The sequence below is a fragment of the Eublepharis macularius genome, chromosome 4 (genome assembly GCF_028583425.1).
Source record: "Eublepharis macularius isolate TG4126 chromosome 4, MPM_Emac_v1.0, whole genome shotgun sequence".
NCBI classification, from domain to species: Eukaryota; Metazoa; Chordata; class Lepidosauria; order Squamata; family Eublepharidae; genus Eublepharis; species Eublepharis macularius.
In genome coordinates, this window is record NC_072793.1 from 161,699,537 (window position 1) to 161,726,628 (window position 27,092).

The following is a 27,092-nucleotide window of genomic DNA, read 5'->3' on the forward strand; positions in this document are numbered from 1 at the left end:
CTTAGGAGCTTCCACCGAACGTCCCGTTGTTGACCCTCCATGACCCATTTTAAATATAAATGCCATTTTTCCTTAATCTTTCCTATTCTTAATTCCCATGACTCATCCTGATTAATTATGGCTATAATGTCTGATTGAATGTATTCAAATAAATAATCCTGCCAGTTTAGTTCCGTCCACTTAGTTTTGTCTTTCCAACCAAATGCTATTACTGCTTTACCGGCTAGCACCATTGCTTTAAATAAGTCCTGTCCTTCTTTTCTGATATCTTTATGACCTAAAGTACTACCTAGCATCAATTCTGGGTCTATCTTTGGTCTTATTGCGAAGAACTTATAAAGTTGCTCTGTTACCTTCTCCCAAAAAGCTTTAACTTCTGCACACTCCCACCACATATGGGAGTACCATCCTTTCCCATTTCTGCAGTGCCAACAGTTTGAACTTAGTCTTGAGAACATATTAGCTAATATAGCCGGGGTTCTATACCACTTCGTGTAGAATTTCAATTCCAGCTCTCTGAATTTATGCACTTTTATCTCCTGTATACCTTTTATAATTCTGTCAACCCTTCTATCCGCTAGACTAATTTCTACGCTCCACTTCCCCTGAAGGAGGGTTCTTGTCCGATCTTTATCAGACATCATCCTTCTATATATCTTGCCTGCTAATCCTCTTTTTGTGTTTATCATCACCTTTAATAACTCCTCCATTGGTTCCCCCGCCGTCAGAGTCCTATTTTCGATTATCTTTTTAAGTCTATTATGTAAACCTATTAGCTTCAACCAATATTGCCTTCCTATTTCATCATGTAATGTTTGTAATGGTTTAAGTGACTGCCCACATAGTATATCTTGCAATCTAGTGTACCCTTTCTGTTTAAGTAATCTCCACCACTTCTCATCTTCCTCCTCCTCATCCAATGCTTCTAATAATACTTGTTTAGATACTCCCTTTAACCATTTCGGTTGCCATTTCCTCCAAATCATTAATGCTGTTTTTCTCGGTCCCGGTTCTAACATACTGTATTTAAACTTTCCTCCTGTAAATACTCCAAATCTTCCAACCCCTTTATTTGCCTCATTCTCGATTCTAACCCATTTTTGTTCACTTCTCTCCCCTATTTCCATTAATGTTTTTATTTGAAATGCTTCATAATAATTTCCCAGTTCTGGGACACCCCATCCCATGTCAGATCTATGAGCATATATGAAATATCTAGAAACCCTACTTTTTTTACTGCCAAAGACCCATTCTTTTATTCTCGCATTCCAACTGTTAATTTTTTGTCTATTGATTTCTAAAGGTATCGTTTGAAACAAATATAATAACTTTGGGGTCCAGAACATTTTCACTATATTAATCCTAGCTGTTATGCTTAATGTCTTCTTGCCCCACCTCCTCATTTCTTTCAATATTGTGTTCCACGTCCGATTATAATTCCTCTCTACCATCTTATTAACATTTTTAACTATATCTATCCCTAAATATCTGAATTTCTTGACCCCTAAACCTATTCCTGTCCATTTATGTATCGCTTTCCTTTCTTCCATCCTCACATTAATATACATTATCTCTGATTTTGCCATATTAACTTTTAATCCTGAGTTTAACTCAAAGTCTTCTAATATAATTTTTGTCTCTTTGACTCCCTCTTTCGGATTAGATATAACTATGATCAGGTCATCTGCAAATAAGTTTAATTTAATTTCTTCCTTGCCTATTTGACATCCCTCTATCCTCCCAGAGTTCCTAATGCGTTGAGCTAGTTGTTCTATAGCCATTATGAAGAGGAACGGGGAAAGCGGACATCCTTGCCTAACTCCTCTCTGAATTGAGAATTGTGAGGTATGTTCCCCATTGAGTCTAACTACCGCTGTGCCTTCTCTATATATTTCCTGGAATACTTGTATAATTGATTGACTAATTCCATATTTGGCCATAACTGTCCATAAAAATTGATATGACAGTGTATCAAAAGCTTTATAAACATCTAATTTTAATAAAGCCAGTTTCCTAAATTTACTATGACACAAGACATTGATTAAATTTCTTATTGGGTGTGCAATGTTTCTACCCTCCATAAAACCGTATTGATCCTCTTTTATCACTTTCTGAATAATATTCTTAAGTCTATTTGCCAATATTTTGGCAAAGAGTTTATAATCCTGATTCAGCAGGCTAATCGGTCTATATGAACCCACTTCTTGGGGGTCTCTCTTAGGTTTCAAAATCACCGTTATTTCTGCTTTCCTCCAGGTATCCGGGGCCTTTCCTCCTTTTAGTATATTATTAAATACTTCTTGTAATTCAGGGATCAATACCTCTTTCATTTCCCTATAAAATTCAGCTGAAAAACCATCTAACCCTGGAGATCTACCTATCTTTAAGCTACCTATCGCCTGCTCAATCTCTTGACACTTTACATCCTCCTCAAGCCTCCTTCGTTCAGTTTCCGTTAACACTGTCCCTATCTCTTCCTCAAATTCCTTCACCTCTTTTTCCTCATATAAACTTTTATAAAATTTCTCAAATGCTCCTTTTATCTCCTCTGGATTCTGTGTCACCTTTTTATTTATCTTAATACTCCTCACCCTTTGTCTCTCCTTTTCCCTTCTCAGGTAATTTGCTAATCTCTTGGCTGAATTAAGTGTATTTCTCTGGTATTCGTTTTTTACCATAACCTGCTTTTTCCATAATGCCATGGAGTCAAGAACATCCAGTTTTTTCCGCAGTTCCCTAATTAATTTATGTCTATTGGGGCAAAATTTCTTTATTTGGTCCTCTTGCAACTTACTTAATTCCTGTAGTTTCCCTTCCCTATCGGCATGCCATTTTTTCCTTATCTCCTTTTCTTTCATAATACATTGCCCTCTAATTACCGCCTTAGCCGCATCCCATAGTGTATTTGTCTCCACTGTTCCTCTGTTCTCTTTGAAGTATAGCTTTATTTGATCCGTAATATATCGCTTGTCCTCCTCCCTAGCCATAATCATGTTGTTGTATCTCCATGGTCTTCTAACTTGTTTATGCATTAGTATTATTTCTACACTTACCGGGGCGTGGTCTGAAATCCATGTTGGATGGGTGGTTACTCTTTTTACCTCCCAGGTACTCATTCTATTTATAAGTACATAGTCTAAACATGAGGTGGTTTTATGTCTACTTGAAAAATATGTGGGTTTGGGCACTAGGTTAAGAACTTTGTGTACTTCAGTCAAATCCCATTGTTTCCAATTAATTATGTTATCTTTATTAAAATCCTTATTTAAATCTCCTGCCAAAATTACCTCTCCTTCAGAGAAGCTACGCGCTTTTTTTAATACCTTTAATAAAAAGGTTTTCTGTCCCATATTTGGAGCATATATGTTTATCAATGTTGTTAATCTATTTTCAACCAGGCATTTAACCATTATGAACCTCCCTTCAGCATCTCTTATCACTTCTATTACTCTTATATCATTCCTCTTGTGAGCCAGAATTGCCACACCTCTTGATTTTGATGATCCACGTGCCTCTGCCAAGATCCCCCAATTAGGGTCTCTGAATAAAGGTCTTTTATCTTTCTTTGATTTATGTGTTTCCTGGAGCCATGCTATATCTATATTCTGTTGTTTAAGGAATCTAAGAAGTTTATACCTTTTTAAATCCGAACCCAGACCATTGACGTTCAGTGTCAGCACCTGTAGCGTTTTATCCATTTTCAAACTCAGATTTACCTTCCCTTTGTTCCCCTGGCCCGATATTTAGTTTGATATTCCCCTTTGTATACCCAACTTCCCTTCCCCCTCCCTCCCCCTCCCCTTCCCTTGTGTAGAGCCATGAGCTGGGGATGAGTACTCATCCCTTCTCTACACATCTGGGGTAAGCGCACCCTCCACTCCCCGAGTTATATTAATAACCATTTTAATACTATTTTAATTTTGTTTGTATACTTCCCTTAATATGTCTCAGTCTCGAGACAGTCTTGGCCTCTTGTCCTGACGGTTAGATGGACCTTCCTCAGAGTCCGGTTGCTGTGGCCGAGGTTGATGCGTTTCATCCATCGGGATTGACTCAGTATTCCTCACATTTACTCCCAAAGTTTCTAATAGGTCCCGTGCCTCTTCAGGGTTCCTCGCACAAAGCCTCCTCCCCTCTTGGTAAATAACCAGGGATGCTGGGTACGCCCAGCTGAATTTAATGTTGCTTTGGTTAAGTTTCTGTGCAAAAGGTTTCATTTGAGTCCTTTGATAAAGCGTTTCTTTGCAAAAATCTTCCTTCACATAAACCCTTCTGCCTTTAAATGTCAGCTCTTTATTTTTCTTGAGTGTTTTGAATATCCTCTGCTGTAACTTCTCCCTCACAAGCTTCATTATCACCGGGCGCGGTTCCCCCCCCATTCTTCTTGTTTGGAGTCTGTGGGCACGTTCAATATCTTCTTCTTCTATTTCCAGCTCCTGTTGTGATAACCATCCCACCAGGGTCCGCTCTAAATCACATGCTTTAACTTCTTCAGAAATACCAAAGAAAATAATGTTCCCCCTCCTATTACGGTCGGATAAGTCTACGTATTGTTTTTTCAATGAGTCAATCTCCACTTTGTTCTGTTGCGCAAGAGCCTTGGCTTCCGATGCAATGCCTGCCACCAATTTAACCTCTGAGCCCAAATTTCTCATTTCTGCTGTTAGCTCAGTTAAAGAAGTTTGTATTTTGGTCTGGGAGTCAAGCATTAGTGCTTGAAATTGTGCCAGTTGTTCTGATAAGCCTTTCACAGTAGCCGCCATGTTATCTGTCTCGGCTCGTCCTCCCTTCCCTTTTAAAACTAAACAAGTTCTGTTATCCTCTCACCTATTCTTTTCACCAAGCTTCTTCTTGTTGTGCCAGACGTCTCATAAATCAGTTTCAGCAGTTTCAATCAGCAGTTTACATTCTTTTAAAGCTGTTAACTTGGATGTCCTCGGGAGAGTGGAGACAAGGCGTCCAAACGCTAGCGCGTGCGCATTGCCCTCCAGAAAGAGTTCTAAGTGATGTATTCTTGCTGCAACAGGCTGTGAGAAACCTCTGTCTCTAATGATCAGTAAAGACAGCAAAACGGAGGGGAGATTAGTTGAAAGGGCATAGTGGCCTGTTGTTGGTTTTCAGATCCCAGAAGAAAAGCAGCCAGTAGGCTAAACATTATGCTTCATTCCTTTATAGATTACTAGTGAAGAGAAAGAGAATGTTTATCTCCATTTTAGTTTCATGTCTTTTATTAGGCAGACGTGCTTTCCATGAAGGACAAGTTTCATAGAAGTGGCCCCCTCCATGGCAGCAAAACCCATCCTCCATCTTTGCTGGAGCTCTGCCTTTACCTTAACTCTCGCTCCCCTCCTTCCTCTCACCTGTCTTCTGATTTTCTGTGGTAATAGCTCACTGAGTCCTGCACTGACACACAGGAGTTAAAGACAGTACCTTCATCTACAAATAGTGAAGACCACTTCTCAAATAAACATGAAAACCGGAAACTGTTGGATGCCCGAGCTTTGAGATTTAATTCGGCTAACATGAAGAACTTGAACCAATAATGAACGGAAATCCTTTCTCTATTGTTAAGCAAGCCTGCTTTATTAATGTGCAGGAGCAAGAACAAATGATGGAATCCTTGGTAACTGAATGGAAGGTTCCAGTACAGGTGGTCTTGGTGCTTGAATGGACTGAAATAATTCAGTCTTGATTGAAGTATGCTTGAGCTTACAAAGTTAGTCAAAGTTGGAAGGGAACACGGTTTCATGTCAAGTTTACTGTCAGATAGAAGGGAATGACATGAATCCACAGAACTGGCTGGAAGGAAACCACCAATGGTAGATAGTTCAGCATATTCCAAGTGGAATGAAGGCAGAACCACAACTCTCAGATGCTGAAGGGTCCAGCTGCACATACCTGCTGAGTTCTTGGCTTCCTCAGAGTCCTGCACAAATGTCTCACCCACTTCCTCCAGCCAGGAGATGAGGCCAGGTTTGCAGGTCCAAAATCCTTCTTGGAAGAAAAGCAGCACAAACTAACTAGCAGTGGTGGACTGGCCAGGGTGTCAGCTTGCCCGATGGCAAGTGGGCCCCCTTAAACATTAGACAATTCAGTGTAACAGATAAGGAACAGAGGGGGATCTCTGTCAAAGATTTCACAGGACACTCCCTGAAGGATTCAGGACCATCCACACACTAGTGAAATACTGGCTTACCCAGAGAGGCCACGTTCCCATAGTTCTCCAGCATGACTTCCCTGTAAAGAGCTCTCTGGCCAGCATCCAGCAGAGCCCACTCCTCCTCTGTGAAGTAGATGGCCACCTCCTTGAAGGACACGAGGCCCTGGAGGGAGGAAGCATTTTATCCACAGCTAAGTCCAAGGGGGGATTCTTTATTTTCACGTGGGAAATGGGAGCAGAGTTCATAGCCTACCGTGTTTATGTGACAAGGGGAGGAGGAGCCATGCAGTTCCTTGCTCATCTTCCTGACCTGAGCCTTCTGCAAAACCGTTCTTCCCACTCGTCTGCAAAGAAATTGTGGATGGGATCCCATCAGTGACGTCTTTCTGCCGCCAGTGTTCAAGACCTAGCAGGGGGAAGCTTCCTCTCATACAATCACAACCCTTATTTTATCTCCTCTGTTTAAATACTCTTTAATGCTCCCTGCATCCCGTTTGAAATGTGATCCTCTAGGTCCACTGTTTACTCCCAGCTCTTTGCAAATATATCTACAAAAGACACTATACAAAAAGTTTTTACCACCCACAAGGCCACCTAGACCAGCCTGAAGGAATCAGGCTCCATTTTCATCCAATTTACCAAGTTCCCTTCCAAACCCTCCTTCCCCCTAACTCTCTTGCTACCATTTTCTCCGACTCCCCTTGACAGCTGTTTGGTCTTTTCTATTAGTTTAGTTGTATGGGAAAGGTGCGAAACCCCAAAATGTTAAACATGTTCTAACAAGAGCTCAGTCAGTGTTTAGTTGCAGTGTGTGTGTAAGTACACAGATACTACTTCATGCTCCCAAAAGTGTGGAATTAATAATATTTCTTATTAATCCGCACAGGCAGATTAAAAAAGATGGCTATTTGTTCAGTCCCATTTTGAGCTGACTGGGTCCTTGTCCAGCTGAAACTCTGTGCCAGATAGCATAAATAGAGCCACATGGGGAGGGCAGTTTCAGTGATTGGCCTCCATCCCTATGCCCGACTTCAACATCCTTTTCAGGTGCTGCTGTGCAGCACTTTCCTTTAAACTGCACCTTACAGTATACACGTTGTATATTGTAAGTCCAACTTCAAAGAAAAATCCCTGCTAGCTAAGATACACAAGCAGTCAAGAAGTTCTTCTACGCCAGTTTCTTCAACAAGAATCAATCAAGTATGAAGAAAAACATAGAATGTTGGAACTCACTGCCACCACATGTAGTGATAGCCACTAGACTTGAGGATTAGAAGACAGGTTCAGCAGTAATAACTAGTGTTAGAAAGAAAATGGATCCTCCCCATCCAGAAGCAGTAGACCTCATTTCTAAAAGGCAACTGTATGGACCACGGATCTGACCTGGCAGGGAATCATCGTAATTCTTTTGGACTGACTCCAAACAACTCTTCTTACCTACTAAAGGGTAGAAAGGAGGGTTTGTGACAAATTGCTAAGGCTAAGGAGCCGGAGCGTATAAAGGAGTGGTGGAGGTCAGTGCTGTATAGCTAAAATTCTTTCCCTGCCACAGGGATTTAATTCAGAAGATCCTCACCCCTGGATGTGGGTGCCAAATGCCATGAAAAGAAATCTACCGACTAACGCAGCTACTTACCTGAAACTATTCTCACCAAACGGTGAAATGACCCAGCCCTTCTGCAACCTGCTTCTAACTCTTCCAACTGTATGTTCCCCGGGAAAAAATGCGCAATCTGAAACTCAGAGGAAGGAAGATGCCTTACCGACGTGTTTTTTGACCACGTGTCTGCCCTTCCAGACAAGCCTCGGTTCACCTTCGTCGCTGAGAAACGAGTTCTGCTCCCCTCCGGGCGGCGACCCTCTTCTCTAAGCAGGCCGCCCAAGGTCACAGTAGGGAGACTCGAGAGTCCCGATCGGTGGCTCTGCGGAGGAGGAAACATCTTGATCGCTGCCGGCAATCCCGCCTCGGTGTCTCCCCCTTTACCCACCCCCATCCCGGACTAATGAAAGAAGCAACATTTGCACGTTCTTTATTACATCCCTCTTTATTTATAGTCCGCCTTCTCACCCAGTTTCAAGACAGATTACAGTTTGGACTAGGCAGTAGTATTTTTTAATAGAAAGGGTCGCATTATTCCTCGATTACCGCCGCAGTAACCGCCTTCTTTTTAGCAGATTTTCATCCACCTCGTGCTTGCGTCGTAATGGAAGAGACCCGATAAGTACATGATCTTGTGCCTGCCGAGGACTTCCTCCCGTCCCCATTAAACACGCGTAGAATAGGCCGCGCCTCTTCCTATCTGCGCCCTGCAGAGCCGCTTTGCACCGGTGTTTCCCAGGAGCGAGTGCGCACCAAGCGCCGTTAGTTTCGCTTTGAATTGGGCCAGCTTCGTCGTTCCTCCCTTCAGTCGCTTCCCTTGGAAGGTTGGGCTTCATCCCATTGGCTGTCGCGGGGCGCTGTCTCGGCTCCGCCCCCCCATGGACTCATTCACAACCAGAAAACCTTTTCTTTCTTTTCCCCCGGTTTAAGTCGCATCTGCAAGTGAATGGCAAGTGAACAGGGAGGAATACACGTGAGTCTGTTCACTTGCCAGGCAAGTGTCATTCGTCACTTGTAGCTTGGCTCTAACAGGGCTACTGATCTTGACCATTCTTCTTTCAGGCTGTCTCAGTCACCCAGGGTTGTTTGGTCAGTTCCTGAAGAGAACTGAGTAGGTTCATAGATGCAGAGAAGTTAGCCGTGTTAGTCTGTGGTAGCAAAATCAAAAAGAGTCCAGTAGCACCTTTAAGACTAACCAATTTTATTTTAGCATAAGCTTTCGAGAATCAAGTTCTCTTCTTCAGATGCCTGATACAGAGACTGTATCAGGTGCTACTGGACTCTTTTTGAGTAGGTTCAATCTGTCATGCTTGTTGAACTAGCGATGTGGACGCATTTCCTTGTTGCCAGATAACATAGGTGTGGTTGTGTGTGTATGGTCTAAGGATTACCAACTCTGGGCTGGGAAATTCCTGGAGATCTGTGGGTGAAGCCTGAGGGGGACAGGTGTTGGGGAAGGAAGGACCTGAGTGGGGTATCATGTCATAGTCCATCCTCCAAAGCACCCATTTTCTCTCACGGAACTCATCCCTGTAGCCTGGACATCAGTTGTAATTCCAGGATATCTCTAGGCCTCACCTGGGAACCCTGTCTTGTGCTGGTGGGCGATTGCATCCAGGGCTGCTTAATGACAGCGCGGGAGAAGCTGTGCTCACAAGCCAGAGTCCACACAACTGTGAAATACCCCGAGCAGACAGAGGAAGTCATTTCGTCCCGAAGCCTCTTTCTGGGGTTCTCAGAGCCATGGACTTTGTAATTTCTTTCTGGGACTGCTGGAAAAGAGTTAAATCAATTATGGGGTGGGAGTGGGGTGGCAATATGCACTCTGTGCCTTCTCAGAGCCATTGCTTCAAGGATGGAGCAGTATGGCCACCTGAGAATTCATAGGCAATGTGTTTCTGAATTAGGGTCGTTTCCAGTTCACAGCTCAGGTCCTCAGTCATTAGGCTCTATGTTGGCCTCCTGGCATCTTGACCTGCCTAAAGGATCTGCATGATTTCTTTAACCATAAGGATTACATGGGTACAGCAAGGAGAAAGACAAGCTTATAGAAGGGCAGTCCAGGAGTCTGAGGGTGAAGGGACTCAGTCTAAACTGGAGCCAATGGTTTGCTACAACCTCTCAGTGTTCTGATATTGGGCCCAATACCCCATGGCGGCCATTCCCCCACTTTTCAAATACCACAAAGTGCTCATAAGCTGACACAATATTGCAGTCAGACCTACATCTCCTTTTTAAAAACTGTTCAAAGCATTGGACTTGGCATAATAGAGAATTCCTGAATCCGAGCTGGATCAGATGGTATGGGTTTGTAAAGGTGGCCAGTAACAAAACAGACAAAGCCCTGCCACATTCTGCAATCCTTCATCTTTCACTGTCTGCTCAAAGAGCGCCCCCTGGTGGTAAGGCCCTTCCGATGTGAAATGAACACTGAAAGCTGCCTTATGCTGATTAGGCCCTTAATTTTCCATGATCACTATTGTCTTCTGGATAGGCCCTGGCCCTCCAGGGGCCCCAGCAGAAGACTTTCATGTTACCTGAACCTTCATCTAGAGATGTTGGGGAATGAACTGGCAACCTTTGGCATGCAAAGCAGATGCTTTTCCACTGAGCCACTGACGTTTTGTTCTCTCTGCCTGACTGAGTCCTTTTCCTTTCCAGCTGTAATCAATAACGTTGTGGCCATTCCAACCAAGAGATGGTGCCTGTGTGTTATTTGTCAGAACTCAGACTGACGTAGCACATAGGTGGACAACAAGTCTTGAAATTGCTTGCTCGTTTTAAAGTGATCAAATTATTTCCGACAGAAATGTGCCACCTAAGTTTGTTCAAGAGACACTGCCCGTTTTTATCAATAAAATTAACAATAACTGCATTGATACTTAGTCTTGTTAGTAGAATACAGGGTATTTCTGGGAAAAGAGGTGGTAGAACTCAGTGGGTTGCCCTCGGAGAAAATGGTCACATGGCTGGTGGCCCCGCCCCCTGATCTCCAGACAGAGGGGAGTTTAGATTGCCCTCTGCGCCCTTGGCGTCAAGGGCGTGGAGGGCAATCTAAACTCCCCTCTGCCTGGAGATCAGGGGGCAGGGCCACCAGCCATGTGACCATTTTCTCCGAGGGCAACCCACTGAGTTCCACCACCTCTTTTCCCAGAAAAAAAGCCCTGTGTTTTGGTATACATGTGCCATTCCATCTGGAGGCGGTTTGGGAGTGAAGGCAGGATAATAAATTGAAGCTTAATCCCAACAAGACAGAGGTGCTACGAGTGAGCGGAAGTTCTGACCTAGAATTTAACCCACCCATTCTGGATGGGGTGACACTTCCCTTGTAGAAACAGGCCTGCGGTTGGGGAATGCTTTTGGATTCAGGCCTACTGAATGCAGATGGCAGCTGTGACCAAGAGTGCCTTTTATCAGGTTCAGTGGGTATTAGCCAGCTGCAGCCTTTCCAGGAGGAAAAAAAATCTGTCTGGCTACTGGGATACATGCCCTGATCACATCTAGATTAGATTACTACAACATGTTCTACATGGGGCCGCCCTTAGAAAGTGTTCAGTTGGTGCAGAATGCTGCAGCTAGGATGCTGACCAGAGTAGGTCATAGGAACCCTATCATAAACTTGCTTCATCTATACTGGCTTCCAATTTAACACCAACAACAATATACCACACTTCTAGCCAGATTAGTGCCCCACTCAGAGCAGTGAAAAGACTCCGTGTTATCGTTATCCCCACAATGCCCCTGGGGAGCTGGGGCTGCTAGGAGTGGCTTACCCAAGGCCATCTGCTGATCCAAGGACAGCAGCGAGATTCAAGCTAACAGAGTGCTGATTTGCAGCCCAACCATGTAACCACTATGCTACAGCAGCTTCCCCAAAACGATCTCTATTATTATCAATTTATGTCTGGGCACAATTGCAGGTGCAAGCACTGACATTTAAACTCCTATATGGTTTGGGACCAACATACCTGATGGACTGCCTACTCCCTTTATGAATCCACAGAATGATTGCTGTCATGTATTGTCGAAGGCTTTCACGGCCGGAGAACGATGGTTGTTGTGGGTTTTCCGGGCTGTATTACCGTGGTCTTGGCACGTCAGGAACTACAATGCCAAGACCACGGCAATACAGCCCGGAAAACCCACAACAACCATCGATTGCTGTCATCTTCAGAGGCCCTGTTCTAGGTACCCCTGCCTTCTGACACTAGGTGGCAGACAGGGAGAGGGTCTTCTCAGTAGTGGCACCAAGACCCTAGAATGCTCTTCCCAGAGAGATTTTCCTTCCCTTTTTGTGGCCATCTTCTTTGAGTGTATGAAGACATTTTTTTGTTTTGTTTGGCATTCCTTCAATGACCCCTCCTCTCTCACCGATGTTTTAACTTTTGTTCTCTTTTGTATTTATTTTAAATGCTGCTTTTAAATTGTTTTAATGCTGTATTTGTGTACTGATTTTAATGGTTTTTAAGATGAGATTTGAATTTGTTGGCTGCCTTGGTGGCCCCCTCAGGCCAGAAAGGAGGGGGGAAATCTTGCAAATAAATAAATTCTTGGAAGGTTGTGTGTTCCAGCCTGGAGAACTGAGTTCATTAAGGTTGCCAATGAAAGGCTTCAGAGAGGTTCTTTGAAGATGCTGGACTTTCCCTCCACCCCAATTTGTGCTGAAATCCTTGGTGGCCCAGATGGAACATTGGTCCAATCCTGCAGGCTCTTGTGTTCTTTCACCCAAGGTTAGGGTTCAGATGATATCAAGTATGAGATCCTGAGCTCTTACTCTAAAAGGAGATTTTATAGAAGGGTTTCTTTCCCTTTCCTAATCTGTGCTGATCTTAGTGACATAGAAGAGTGAAGGTTCCCTTTGCCTTCATTGTGAAGGCAAAAGGAAGTAGGAGTAGAGTAGGACGCACAGAAACTACGATTCCCAGGATCCTCTACGTTTTCCGAGTAAAGACTACAGTTCCCAGGAGCGCCTCTTCCCAGATGGCGGTCATTTCCTTTCTTAATTCTTGTGAATGGACCGAGATGAGAGTCTGGGTGACCGATTGGCTGTTTTGATCTTGTGGCCCGTAGCGGACCCGGGACAAAGAAAGCGCCCTTGCGCGAGCAGACAGGGCTGGCGGGATTGTATCAACGTTGGGGAAGCGGCCGCAGTCGCCCCTGCAAATACTGGTAAGCGGGGCGAAGGGGCAGGCAGCCTTGGGGGCGTCTGTCTGTCGGTCTTGCCTTATCCGAGTTTGCATTAGCTTGGCTGGTTTGCAGAAGGAGAGGCGGAGGCTGCCCTTTGGATTCTCCTTTGGCCGCCCTGAAGGTGGGTAGGAGAAGGGCGAAAGTAGCAAACGCACAGCGGAGTGAGGAAGCGCTTGGAAACAAGTGAGGCCAAAAGGGTGGCGAAGAATCCATGTCGGAAGAGGGGTAGAGGGGGGGTCACGTTCACAATGGACGGAGGACTGGCTAAGACGGCGGGAAGCGGCGATGTGATATTAGCACTGCGACCCTGTGCAGAGTCCGCACCAATCTAAACCTATTGATTGCAATGGGGTTGGAAGGAAGTAACTCTTCGGTGGATTGCCGTTGTGTGTCACTTTGTCGCTTCGGGCCCGTTTGGGACGTGTGTGCCGTGGGAATGCATACCAAAACAATTCAGATCGCAACACACTGCGGGAGAACAGGAAATGGTCTGCAGAGCAAATGGCATCAAGTGGCTGAGATGCAGAGAAGGGAACGGCACTTCCAAGGGTCTCTAGCAAACGAACTAGAAGGAAATCCGCAAGTATGAAGCTCTGGCCAGACTAAACTGGTCAGGTGGGCATTCAGTGGACCGCCTTGGTCTGGTATGTCCAGACCTTCCCTTGTATACAGGATGCATTGCATGAAGCAGAACAGAAGTTCTAATGAATCCCACCACCCACATTGTTTTCTCTTTGATCATGACATCATGGTCCGCCACTCTACGTCTGTCCCAGATGTGCTTGAGCCTGCCAGTAAACTTGTGGAGGTATCTGATGTTATAAACTGAAACCCAAGTGCAAGCTTCTAGAGTACACTTAACCTCTTCTGAATGTAACAGCACCAGCCGAGGGATATACTCTCCAAGGCATCTGATGAAGGGATCTCTGACTCACTGAAAGCTTCTGCTGATATAAATATTGTTAGTTCGGGGATCACAGTTCTCTTTGTCAGATGCATCTGGCGGGGAGAGCTGTGGTTCTCGAAGGCTTGTGCTGCAGTGGAATTGGTTGGTCTTGGAGGTGCTGCTGGACTCTTTTTGATTTTGCTACTACAGACTAACATGGCAAACTCCTTTGAACCTTTACACAAGCAAACTGATCCCCACACCAAAAGGATCTGTCTGCATCTGCATATCAGAAGGAGATGTTTGCATCTACCCTGCCCCCCCTCCTCTATATCTGACCAGTTTCTCTTTTTGCCCTCCATGTATCTGACGAAGAGAACTGTGATTTTCGAAAGCTTATGCTACAATAAAATTGGTTAGTCTTAAAGGTGCTACTGGACTCTTTTTGATTTTGCTACTACAGACTAACACGGCTAACTCCTCTGGATCTATAAGATGCCATTGGATGCCTGTTCTCTTCCCCTAGTTTCCCTGCATTGTAGGTGCCTTTTTATGAGCCAGCCTTTATATACCTAAGCCCAACAGGCTTTGGGAGTGGGACTTTTTATTTGCTTGCCCCCCTGAAATACCTTTGCCAGCCCACTTTGCCAGATGCATTGTGTTCTGGATGACTCTGGTCAGGCCTGATTTAGATAGAAGTGTGCACTTAATAAGCCGTGAGCATCTCGTTAACTTTCATACATCAAGTCATTTACTTCCTGGCTAGAGCTACACCACAGATAACAATCTTTGGTTCATTACTGGGTATTGTACGCAAGTAATAAGATGATGGAATGTCTGCTTCCATTTTAAGCCTTTATTATTACAAAATAATTATTCAGTATTTTTAATATCAATTCAATCAACAGAAGAAAATCATACCATCTATTATAACTATATTGATCATTAAAGAAGAGCCATTACACGAGTCCAAAAAAGTATCTTACCTGAAGATACGAAGGTCACAGGCAAGGAGCCTCTTCTAAGGAGAAGCTATTGATCAATTTAGTCTGTCATATTTATAGGATTTCAGAACCTTCTCTTGACAATAACTGTCTATCCTGCTTCAAAGACTCAAATTCTTGGCTAACTTATTATCTTGTGATTTCACACGCCGAACAAGGTTATCCATATTTGAAACATCTTCTTGAAACATACATGCTACTTTTTATCTTAACAAAGTCTATGTAAAATTAGTGATTACAGGTTTCTCATACATCTCAATATCTTTCGGCCCTCCCCCAATGCACTTATCCTTGAATAATATTGCCAGCTTCTGTAACATTAGACATTCCTACCATTCTCAGATATTCCCTCCTCCTGGGCTTTGGGATATTATATTTACTGATATGATAGCACTTCTAATCTACACAGGGCAATTCAACTGTGTTGCTCCATTGTTTCATACTCCTCTCCAAGGTTGTTCTGTTCTAGGTCTCTATACTCCCTTTGTGGCCTGTCTAGTTATGGGACTGAGCTAGCCCTGTTTTTATGTGCAAAGGCGTCTTGTATCACTTTCTTGATCAAATCCACCAACTGTTCCCCTATAGTTCTAACTGTATCTATGACAGTTCATATGCAGACTGTCTACCTTAATGGGGCTGGCTTCACCACCCACTACTTGCTTTATAAAGATTTGGGGACATGGAATTTGGTAGTGCCTTGAAATTCTTGCTGCTTTCCCTCTTCTGTTTCTCTTTGTGCCTCCCCCTCCGAAGATCAGTCCTTGATATACAATGAAATATTGGAAAATGCAGGCCTCGCCGTCACCTGACTGATTTGCCCTTTTCCCTTTCTTGCCCTTACAGAGTGAAGAATGATGTCTGTACGTCAATCTGGATTGTCCCTTCTTCTTCAGCGAAGTGCAAAGGTTGCATCAGAGGCTGTGGAGGTAGGAGATGGCAGGTTGTGAGCTTCGGTAAGGGGGTGGGGTGGGACCAAGATGTGATGAAGAGGATCAAAACTCAAAGAGAATGTGCACTTGGGTCTCTTTTCTGGATCCTTTAAAAATTATCTTTCAAAGGGCCAAGCTGCATGAACTGGTAGACTGAGACAGCAAAATTCTACGACTATTCTATTTCAGACTGCAGGGGAAGGGTTATTTTGTTAAATACTCCCTATAGATTGCACACTAGCATATCAGAGAGAGGGCTAAACAGAAATGTTCTTGTCCTCAATTGCTAGCTAACTACATGCAGGAAGTGTTTTATATGGGGAACATTAAAAAAATGATCCCAACCCCCTGTAGCCTGATTTGATAGAGCCCTAAAATTCTTCCAGCAGAGATCTGGCAGAGCTGCTTTTCTGGTTGTACAACTCAAGGACAATTTTTACACGTCCAGGACCCTTGTTTCAATCTTGGTTACCTCTTCTGCCTATACCTTTCAGATCAGTATATCTGGTGTTCTTTGCAATTAGATCTGTGCTTCTACCTGTTCTGAAAAACCATGACAAAAAATGAAATGGAAGCCATCTGGTTCTTTCTGTTATGCATATTTTAAAATGAAAACTTTCGTGCGAGTTCCAAAGTATAAAGTTTTCTATAAATAAACAGTACACAAATTCCCACCTTCAGTGTGGCATGATACAGGTAATGCCCAGAATTCTAATGCTTCCATTTTTTGTAATACTGAGAGCATTTGGGGGATGATGGGTATTGAGTCAGTGCTCTTTATCTTTGCAGAGCCCAGTGACCTTTGAAGATGTGGCTGTGCATTTCACAGCTGGGCAAGCGGCTCTGCTGGATCCTAACCAAAGAGCCTTATATAAGGATGTTATGGTGGAAAATTATGAGAATGTGGTCTCTTTGGGTAAGGTTATTGCTGCTTTCTTTGATAGACAATGGGAGATTTAGCCAGCCTTTTTCACTGTCATTCACATTTTCAGGACTGGATTATCTTCTCTATTTGCTTAGATTTCTTCCTTACTTTATCCAGAGTCTACAGATATAAACATATAAAGCTAGCCTGCACTGAGTCAGGCCATTGATCCATCTTTCTCAGTATTGTCTACTCTGAGTAGCAACAGTTCTCCAGGATCTGAGGCTAAGAAAAATCTTTCCTAAATCCTGCTGAGATCCTTGACCAGAAAGTGGCGGGGGTTGAACCTGGAGCTTTCTGTATGCTAACCATGTCCTTTGCCACTGAGTACCTCACACTGCCTGTGTGATATCCTTGTCTCATTTGATTTTCAAGAAGACTCCTCTGAAGTAGGGGATACTGAGAGTTAGTGATTTTTTGAAGACCTATTTTGAAGCCCCTTCACCACTTGGAAAAGCATCCCCAAATGAGCCACTAAGATGAAAATGTTCTTTGCCAGTGCGACGTCATAATATGGTCCTGAAAAACTGTGTTCTGCCACAGTCAACAGTTTATTTGTGACACATTGATTTAATTTGATTTCTAGCCTGCTCCATCCCAAAAGCTTGAGGTAGGTAGCCAAAACTTAATCATTAAACAAACAATATGCTGCTTCCCTCTCCCTGGCCATCAAAATCAACAGTGGATGAGAATAACTTATATTGCTGAAGAGTCTCCAGCTTTGACAAGTCTCCATCAAAGTGTATTCCAAGGGTGAGGGGCAGTCACTAAGAATATCTGTTTTTGTACCTGACTTTTCTTGCCAATGGTATATTTAGACAATTGCTCTTTAATGACTATTCTGCATGCATTGTTAAATTCATTTGTTCTTAAAATTAATCCTAGGAGGACGAAAGCGTGTGCTGCAATAATAAATTAAATTACAGAAATAAAGTAACACAAATGCTAAATTCCTGCTGTTGTCTCTTGTTCATTTCTTTTCCGAGAAGGATTTCTGGCTTCAAAGCCGGAGCTCATTGCTCAGCTGGAACATGGAGACATGCCGTGGTTGCCGGATTCTGAGGGCTTGGAAGAAGCAAAGATTTCCCACACTGGTTCAGGTAAATGTCTTGTTTTTGGGGTGGACCCATCCTAATTTTCAGTGCTCTTGCAGGACGTACAGCTAACATGAGAAGAGTGAGATTCTTTGAGAATGAATTTAGGTATTTCTTTCTTCAAAGTTGAAACTGTTTAAATTGTCCTATGTGGTGATCTAAAGACACCTGGCACAGCTACCCTGTTTTGGCTAGAGATGGGCACGAACAGAAAAAAACAAACATGTTGGTTGTTCGTTGCCATCCACGAACAGGGACTCACGAACAACCACGAACATGGCCCTGTTCACAAACATGTTCGTGGGGGCCAGCAGGCTCTCCTCCAGCCATCATCCAAGTCAAGATCCGTACTGCACCACTCCTAGAAACCTTACTTTAGCAGGCAGCAGGAAAGGTACCAATAATAAATAATAGCTTGGCCCTGAGCCTGGCAGCAGCTCTGGAACTCGAAGGGCTAGATCCCTATCCCACCACACACAAAGAAAATTCAAGCTCCAATGCACTCTCTCTATCAAAATGCCAACAGCAACTGTCTTCAGAGCTGGGAGCCCCCCTCCCCCCTGGTCTTTGTTCCCTTGTAACAAATTTGGAGCTCCACACTGCCTATCCTGCCTATCAAGCTAAATTTGACTTAGATTGGGGTTTCCAGGGCAACAGCAGGAGTTCAGACAGAGTTCAGACAATCCCTGTCTAAATTGCCAAGGGAATTGATTGCAGGTGCCAGACTGTCTGGCTTGACAAACAGCAATGAATGAGGCTTGCAATGACCACCTGTTCGTTTAGAATGGGGCCTCACAAACAGCTTGTTCGTGAACAGCAGATTGGGGTGTTCGTGGGTTTTTTTTAGTTAGTATTGCTGTTCATGCCCATCTCTAGTTTTGGCTAAGAAGGCTTCTGTGGGGATAGTGCCTGGAAGTGAGACTTCCTGTGAGCCCACTATTTGGCCCCCTTGAGTTACATGAAAGAAAGGCCGACTATAAATATAATAAATTTACCACATTCTCTTGATGTTACTGCTCCTTCATTGCTTAGGAATCTAGCAAGTTTTATATATTGATTAGTCAATTAAAATTCATAGTAACATTTCTTTAATTCATAAACAGAACTAATTAAAAACAATTTTGATTCTTTTGTGTTCCATTCAATGAGGCTTAAATGTCGTTAATTTGGGATTCCTTTTGGATGTTAAGGTTATGCTAACCTGAAATTTTAATTCTGCATTGGGTTAAGCTTATCTTTGCTTTACGCATATGCATTTAAGCTTTTTGTTACTTAACCCAAGTTTTTGGGGCCTTGGGAACTGGATAATGGTTTGTGCAGTGGTTAGATTGTTGGACTAGGATCTTGGATAACTAGGTTCAAATCTCTACTCTATCATGGAAGCTTACTAGGTGACCTTTGGCCAGTCACACACTCTCCGCCTAACCTACCTCACAGAATTTTTGAGAGGATAAATGGAGGAGCGGAGCATGATATAAGCCACCTTGACTCCCCACTGGGGAAAAAGGTTGGATATAAATGAAGTAAGTAAATAAAAAATAAGTAAAACCAATCTGAAAAAGTTCGAATTAAAGATGTACAAGTAAAATGCCCGAAAACCTAGGGGGTTTTTTCATAATGCTCTCTTCTTTCCTCAGAAGGATTTCTTGTCCCAGAACTTGAAGATATTACTCAGCTGGAACAAGAAGCCCCTAGGGTGACCATTTGCCAGGAAGAAACAAAGATTGTGGGCGCCAGCGCAGGTATTGGCACACCAGAGGTTGTGGGGGTGGGGGAGGGGAGCAGTAAACCAGATAACAGATCTATTGGCTGTTATTATTACATAAACTCTTTTGCTTAGCTCCTGTCAGCAAACTGGGCCAGATTTTTTCATTAGTAATCATCACAAAGCAGTTGTCACGCCATACTCAGACTTGGTTGGTTATACAGCTTTTATCGCAAGAGAGTAAAGGGGCTAATAGCTGGGAGTCTATAATGAGTTCTGTTGCAGAAAGTAAACAGTAGTGTACAGAGTCAACAGATAAATCAATAATTTCATAGCTAAGGTGTGAGTGAGAAACTGATCCCTTCAGGTTTTTGGATCCAATTCGAAGACTGGATACATTCTTCCTTGTATACCTAAGTGAAAATGTCTCAGCAGAACCATTGTTGATTTAGAATGAACATGTAGGTATCTCTAAAAAGGCTTCTTCTGGGGACCATCTTTTTTTCTTCTCATTAGTAATTTCCATGAAGGAAGTTCTTATTCAGACACCATCCCTGTTCCCTTACCTCTACCCCACAGGCCTTCACATCTCCCAGGAGGGAACTATCCAGGCCTCTCACTCACTCGTTGCTGGGTAACATCCTAATGGTTCTTCAAAATCCTCTCTTTGTCCTCTCTCTAGATGGTGATATTCCTCTGTCAGGCATTTTAAAGGTTTTCCATGTAGAATGCTAGGTTTTTCAGGTGTTTTATCTCTTTTGTGGTCTGCCTCTGGCCTGAGGACTGATTTATCAAAACCATTTTAGACTTCTTTGTGTTTTATGCTGCTTTTACGCCCTGCCTTGTTTTTAATGGCTTTGTTTTAATGACTCCTTTAATGTTTTTGTTTTAGTTGCAGGCCACCTCAGACAGGTTTCTGGAGAGGTGGGCATATGTATTTTCCAGATAGATAAATTTGTTGTAGTTACAGTTTCTCACCAAGTATTGCATATCTAATATTGATGTGTGGCCCTGCTATGCAAACTGAAAAAAGAAACAAGCAAGGCAAAAGTATATGTTTCTGCAACGCTGGGGTACAAAATATATATGATGTAAAAAACTTCAGAAGGAATGTTTTGATGTTCAGTGTCTTTATCCATTTTCTTTTTATTTAGGAAAAAATTTAGAAAGGAAGAATATGTGCCGTGTATGTGGAAAATGTTTTACTCAGAAACGGACTCTTGCCAGGCACCGTCAAGTCCATCTGGGACATAAACCATATAAGTGCTTGAGGTGTGGGAAATGGTTTCCTCACCAATCGCAGCTTTTGAGGCACAAGAGAATCCACACAGGAGACAAACCCTATAAATGTCTGGAATGTGGGAAGCGATTTTCTCAGCAGCATCACCTCATTAGCCACAAGAGAATCCACACTGGAGATAAACCATATAAATGTCTGGAATGTGGGAAGCGATTTTCTCAGCAGCCTAACCTCATAAGGCACAAGAGAATCCACACTGGAGAGAAACCTTATAAATGTATGGAGTGTGGGAAATGTTTTGCATATTCCGCAGCCTTCTTGAACCACACGAGAACTCATACAGGAGATAAGCCGTATAGATGCATGGAATGTGGAAAATGTTTTGCATATTTCTCAGCTTTCTTGACCCACAAGAGAACTCACACAGGAGAAAAACCCTATCAATGCATGGAGTGTGGAAAATGTTGTTCTCAAAAAACTCACCTTCTGAACCATCAGAGACTTCACACAGGAGACAAACCCTATAAATGTTTGGAATGCGGGAAGCAATTTTCTCAGCAGCCTCACCTCATAAGCCACAAGAAAATCCACACTGGAGAAAAACCCTATAAATGCTTGGAGTGTGGGAAATGTTTTGCTCACCAGTCAGGGTTTGTGAAACACCAGACTGTCCATGGTGGAGAGAAACCCTATCAGTGTTTGAAATGCAAGAAATGTTTTGCTCGCCCGTCATACCTTGTCAATCACCAGAGAATCCACACGGGAGAAAAACCTTATAAGTGCTCTGAGTGTGAAAAATGTTTTTCTCAAAAAGCTCACCTTCTGAACCATCAGAGACTCCACACAGGAGAAAAACCATACAAATGTATGGAGTGCGAAAAGTGTTTTGCTGATTCCTCAACTTTTGCAAAACACCAAAGATTTCACACAGGAGAGAAACCCTATAAATGCATGGAGTGTGGAAAATGTTTTGCATATAGCTCAGCCTTTTTGATACACAAGAGAACCCACACTGGAGAGAAACCTTACAAATGTTCAGAGTGTGGGAAATGCTTTGGTCGTCAATCCTACCTTGCAAAACATAGGAGAATTCACACAGGAGAGAGAAGTTATAAGTGCACAGTGTGTGGAAAATGCTTTGCTGACAAATCTACCCTTGTGATACATGGGAGAGTCCACACCGGAGAAAAACCATATAAGTGCACAGTGTGTGGGAAATGTTTTGCTTATAGGTCAGTTTGTATGAAACACCAGAGAATTCACACTGGAGAAAAACCTAATAAATGTTCAGAGTGTGGGAAGTGTTTTTCTCAACGACCAGATCTTATGATCCATAAGAGAGTCCACACTGGGGAGAAACCATACAAATGTTTGGAATGTGGGAAATGTTTTGGTTACAAATCATATCTTGTGGATCATCATAGGCTCCACACAGGGGAAAAACCTTATAAGTGCTCAGAGTGTGGTAAATGTTTTGTTCAGCAATCAAACTTTGTGACACATCAAAGAGTCCATACAGGGGAGAAACCATATGAATGTCCACAGTGTGGTAAATGTTTCACACAACAATCAAACTTAGTGATACACAAAAGGGTGCACACAGGCGAAAAACCTTATGAGTGCCTCAAGTGTAGGAAATCTTTTTCTCGTTGCTCAAGCTTTCTAAAACACCAGAAATCCCACACAGGAGAGAAACCTTACGAGTGCTTGCAATGTGGGAAATGTTTTGCTCACCAGTCAGACCTTCAGCAACACAAGAGAGTCCACACTGGAGAGAAACCTTATAAATGCTCAGAATGTGTGAAATGTTTTGCTCACCGTTCAGCGTATGTGAAACATCAGATGGTCCACACAGGAGAGAAACCTTATAAATGTTGGGAGTGTGGGAAAAGTTTTGCTCGCCAGTCAAGTTTTTCAGCACACCAAAGAGTCCATACGGGAGAGAAACCCTATAAATGTTTGGAGTGTGGGAAGTGTTTTGCTCAACACTCAAACCTTGCTACACATAAGAGAGTCCACACAGGAGAAAAACCTTACGAGTGTCTTGATTGTGGGAAATGTTTTGCTCAGCGACCCCACCTAGCAATTCACCAGACAATCCACACACGAGAGAAGCAGTGTAAACGTTTAGAGTGTGGAGAGAGACCCTATGGATGCTTGGAGTGTGGGAAGTGTTTTGCTCGAAAATCATTACTTGTTATACATCAAAGAGTCCACACAGGAGAGAAACCTTACAAATGCTTGGAATGTGGCAAGTGTTTTGCACAAAGGTCACACCTTTTGACTCACCATAGTGTCCACACTGGAGAGAAACCTTATAAATGCCCTGAGTGTGGGAAATGTTTTTCTCAAAAAGCTCACCTTCTGAACCATCAGAGACTCCACACAGGAGAAAAACCATACAAATGTATGGAGTGCGAAAAGTGTTTTGCTGATTCCTCAACTTTTGCAAAACACCAGAGATTTCACACAGGAGAGAAACCCTATAAATGCATGGAGTGTGGAAAATGTTTTGCATATAGCTCAGCCTTTTTGATACACAAGAGAACCCACACTGGAGAGAAACCTTACAAATGTTCAGAGTGTGGGAAATGCTTTGGTCGTCAATCCTACCTTGCAAAACATAGGAGAATTCACACAGGAGAGAGAAGTTATAAGTGCACAGTGTGTGGAAAATGCTTTGCGGACAAATCTACCCTTGTGATACATGGGAGAGTCCACACCGGAGAAAAACCATATAAGTGCACAGTGTGTGGGAAATGTTTTGCTTATAGGTCAGTTTGTATGAAACACCAGAGAATTCACACTGGAGAAAAACCTAATAAATGTTCAGAGTGTGGGAAGTGTTTTTCTCACCGACCAGATCTTTTGATCCATAAGAGAGTCCACACTGGGGAGAAACCATACAAATGTTTGGAATGTGGGAAATGTTTTGGTTACAAATCATATCTTGTGGATCATCATAGGCTCCACACAGGGGAAAAACCTTATAAGTGCTCAGAGTGTGGTAAATGTTTTGTTCAACAATCAAACTTTGTGACACATCAAAGAGTCCATACAGGGGAGAAACCATATGAATGTCCACAGTGTGGTAAATGTTTCACACGACAATCAAACTTAGTGATACACAAAAGGGTGCACACAGGCGAAAAACCTTATGAGTGCCTCAAGTGTAGGAAATCTTTTTCTCGTTGCTCAAGCTTTCTAAAACACCAGAAATCCCACACAAGAGAGAAACCTTACGACTGTCTTGATTGTGGGAAATGTTTTGCTCAACGACCCCACCTAGCAATTCACCAGACAATCCACACACGAGAGAAGCAGTGTAAATGTTCAGTGTGTGGAAAATGTTTTGCTCATAAATCGCTTCTTGTTAACCATCAAAGAGTCCATACAGGAGAAAAACCTTATAAATGCTTGGCATGTGGGAAGTGTTTTGCACAAAAGCCACACCTTGTGACTCACCGTAGAGTCCACACGGGGGAGAAACCTTATAAATGCCCTCATTGTGAGAAATGTTTTTCTCATCGTCCACATCTTATGATTCACCAGAAGGTTCACATGGAAGGCAAACGAAAACGAAGGACCCATTCAGGTGAGAGATGTTCCACCACATAGTGTGTATGTGTTACAGAGATGGGTGATGGTGGTAGTGCTATATGTGCCTGGAGAGCACATGGAGACATTGCACCCCATGTGGAGAAAAAGTTTTGCCACCGATGCAATATCGGCACCCTGCACAAAGTTTTATTTCCCCCAATTTCTGTATATTGCAGTCACTTTGTTACCTGGGAGAATGTAAAAAGGTAACTGTTGCTGACAGCATGAAGGTGGGGCTCAACCACTTCTGATGACTGGAGTGTTCGGGGTTTGCTCACTTTCAGCTTTGTCCTAGATTGCAGTTTATGTTCTTTGTAGAATCCCAAAGAAGCCTTGAAACTGAGCCAACCCCTATTTGCATAGCCCCGCCCTTTCATCAGGGTGTCACTCAGGGGTTCCATTTCTTATTTCTTTCTTTAGGTTATTTCTCAACCATTGGCATTTTACAATGAAAAATTCAGATTAATTAATTTAAAATGACTGAAACATCCAAAACACAGGAATCAGCCCTGCAGGCCCTGTTGTAGGGAGGCAGTATTCGGTAGTGGTAAGTGCTGGACCTGTCTAGTGTGACCTGGATTCCAGTCTTTGCTTCCCATGAAAACTTGTGGGTGATTTTGGATCAATTATTCTCTCAGGACTTATTCACATGCTGTAAAGATTTTATGATTTCTGGCTCCTATGCAGTGGCCATAAGTGCTTTTGACAAGAAATGGGCTATGAGTTCTGTGCTCAAAATTCAGTTCCCAGGTGCATGGGGGGTGGGGGGAGTGTTTCAATTCAGATCGAGACCATGGTGCATGGGTAGAGGGGACTTAAACCTATTCTCTCCCCCACCCTCCTCTGGAAGCTTCCATATAGCTACCAATACTCCAGCTCTTTGGAGCTGTTTCAGAATAGGAAAACAGCAGGGGAGCGGTTAAGTCCCTCACGTGTTACAGTCCCTATCCAAATTGGGCCTCATACACTTGGGAATTTAATTCTGAGCACAGACCCTGCAGCACACCTGTAAGCAAATGTCCTAGTGGTGGCCATACAGAGGATGTAAGCATTTTGTAACATGAGAATCAGTCCTCAGCCTAACCTTTTCACAGAGTTGTTGAGAGGACAAAGAAACATGTTCCTTGCCCTGAGCTGAGGCAAAGTAAAAATACGCTAAATAAATAAACCCAGCTCAAAGGCCTTCTAGAAAAGAATGACCAAAATGCCTGTAGGAAGGATGCCAACCTCTCCTCCTGAGGAAGGGAATCTCACAATCTGGGGGAGGAGCTGGAAACACCCTCTCACAAGTCCCAGCCTAACGTTACTGCCATAATGGCAGCTTTCTGCAGGAGACCAGTTGCCCGTAGACTTCAAGATTGGGTAGCTTTATACAGGTGGAGGTGGTCCTTCTTGGTCTGATGCTACAGTAAGGAATAATCAGCTGGAGGTTCAGAGGGCCCAAAAGGCTTTCCTGAGGCTCCGAGCATAGCTTCTGATTCCAGTGATGCCCACAAGTGTGCGCACACGCACACACAAACATACTCTATTATGTACCTTGCAAGCTGAGATACAGGTAAAAAAAGTTCGCTTCTGTATGCTGTTTATTCTCTTTGTTTTTTAATCCCAGTGCATCTCTTGATGGTTGAACACTCCTCCTCTAAGAGTGGGAAACGGCAGAAAAGCAACTCAGGAAAGAAAATCATATGAATAGCTCACTTGTGGAGAAAAGATTATGCCCGACAAAGGTCCTCATTTGTCATCATTCCACCTCAAGAGGATAGCTCAGTGGAGGCACCAGAAGATTCGTTCAGAGAGAGAGAGAGAGAGAGAGAGAGAGAGAGAGACTTTGATTTAAGATACAGTTTTCATAGGAAGAAACTATCTGAATAGGGTAAATTTGTTTATATTTATTTTATTACACTTGTATTCCGCTCTCCCTGCGAATCAGGTTCAGAGCAGATCCCATCAGAAATGTAAAACAAGTAGCATAATAATTAAAACACTTCAAGTAAGAACATCGTGGCATTCTTGTTGCACAATCCCTCAATATGCAAAGGCCTGTGGGGCAGATGGCTAGCTGCCTGATATTCAGCAAACCGGGGAAGAGCATGTTTTCCAGATTTGTTGCCAAGAAATGTTAACAGAAACAGAGTGACCATCATCTTATCAGATCCAGAAGAGTTAGCCGTGTTATTCTGTAGTAGCAAAATAGAAAAGAGTCCAGTAGCAACTTTAAGACTAACCAGATGCATCTGACGAAGAGAACTGTGGTTCCCAAAAGCTTATGCTACAATAAAGTTGGTTAGACTTAAAGGTGCTACTGGACTCCTTTCTATTTCATCCTCTTATGATGAGCTTCTTTTTGATGCCAACTGGCATATTGCCCCTTTAAATGAGGGAGTAGGTAGAAACACTCCACCCAAACCCAGTCCGTTGCTTGTCTTAGACTTGCTGGTTCCAGTACAAGTAAGTCATAGCTGGAGGTCTTTGTTCCAGTTTTCAACCTACCTGTTACTTTGCTTCGTGCCTCTGGCCCAGTGCCCAGACACTGACACTGCTTGTAGGTTGGGAGCCTAGCCCTCTTCAGTGGTTGCAAGTGTTGTGCAGTAGCACTTATTTACTTCTTTTATACCTCCCTTTCCCCCCAATGGAGCCCGAAGATGGCTTACACGATTCTCTTCTCCTCCATTTTATCCTCACAAGATCCCTGTGAGGTAGGTTAGGCTGACAGTGTGTGACCGGCCCAAGGTCTCCCAGCAGGCTTCCAGGGCAAAGCTGGG

The 27,092-nt window shown here is 43.2% G+C and overlaps 1 protein-coding gene across 1 annotated transcript; it reads left to right on the top strand.

Moving 5' to 3' along the window:
• Positions 1–12,786: 12,786 nt before the first annotated feature.
• Positions 12,787–26,403, top strand: LOC129329014 (zinc finger protein 850-like). Its single transcript, XM_054978396.1, has 7 exons — positions 12,787–12,929; positions 15,681–15,763; positions 16,556–16,682; positions 17,681–17,791; positions 19,423–19,527; positions 20,645–24,325; positions 25,940–26,403. Exons 2-7 carry the CDS (start codon positions 15,689–15,691, stop codon positions 26,017–26,019), a joined length of 4,179 nt encoding a protein of 1,392 aa, XP_054834371.1. The 5' UTR covers positions 12,787–12,929; positions 15,681–15,688; the 3' UTR covers positions 26,020–26,403.
• Positions 26,404–27,092: the final 689 nt, after the last annotated feature.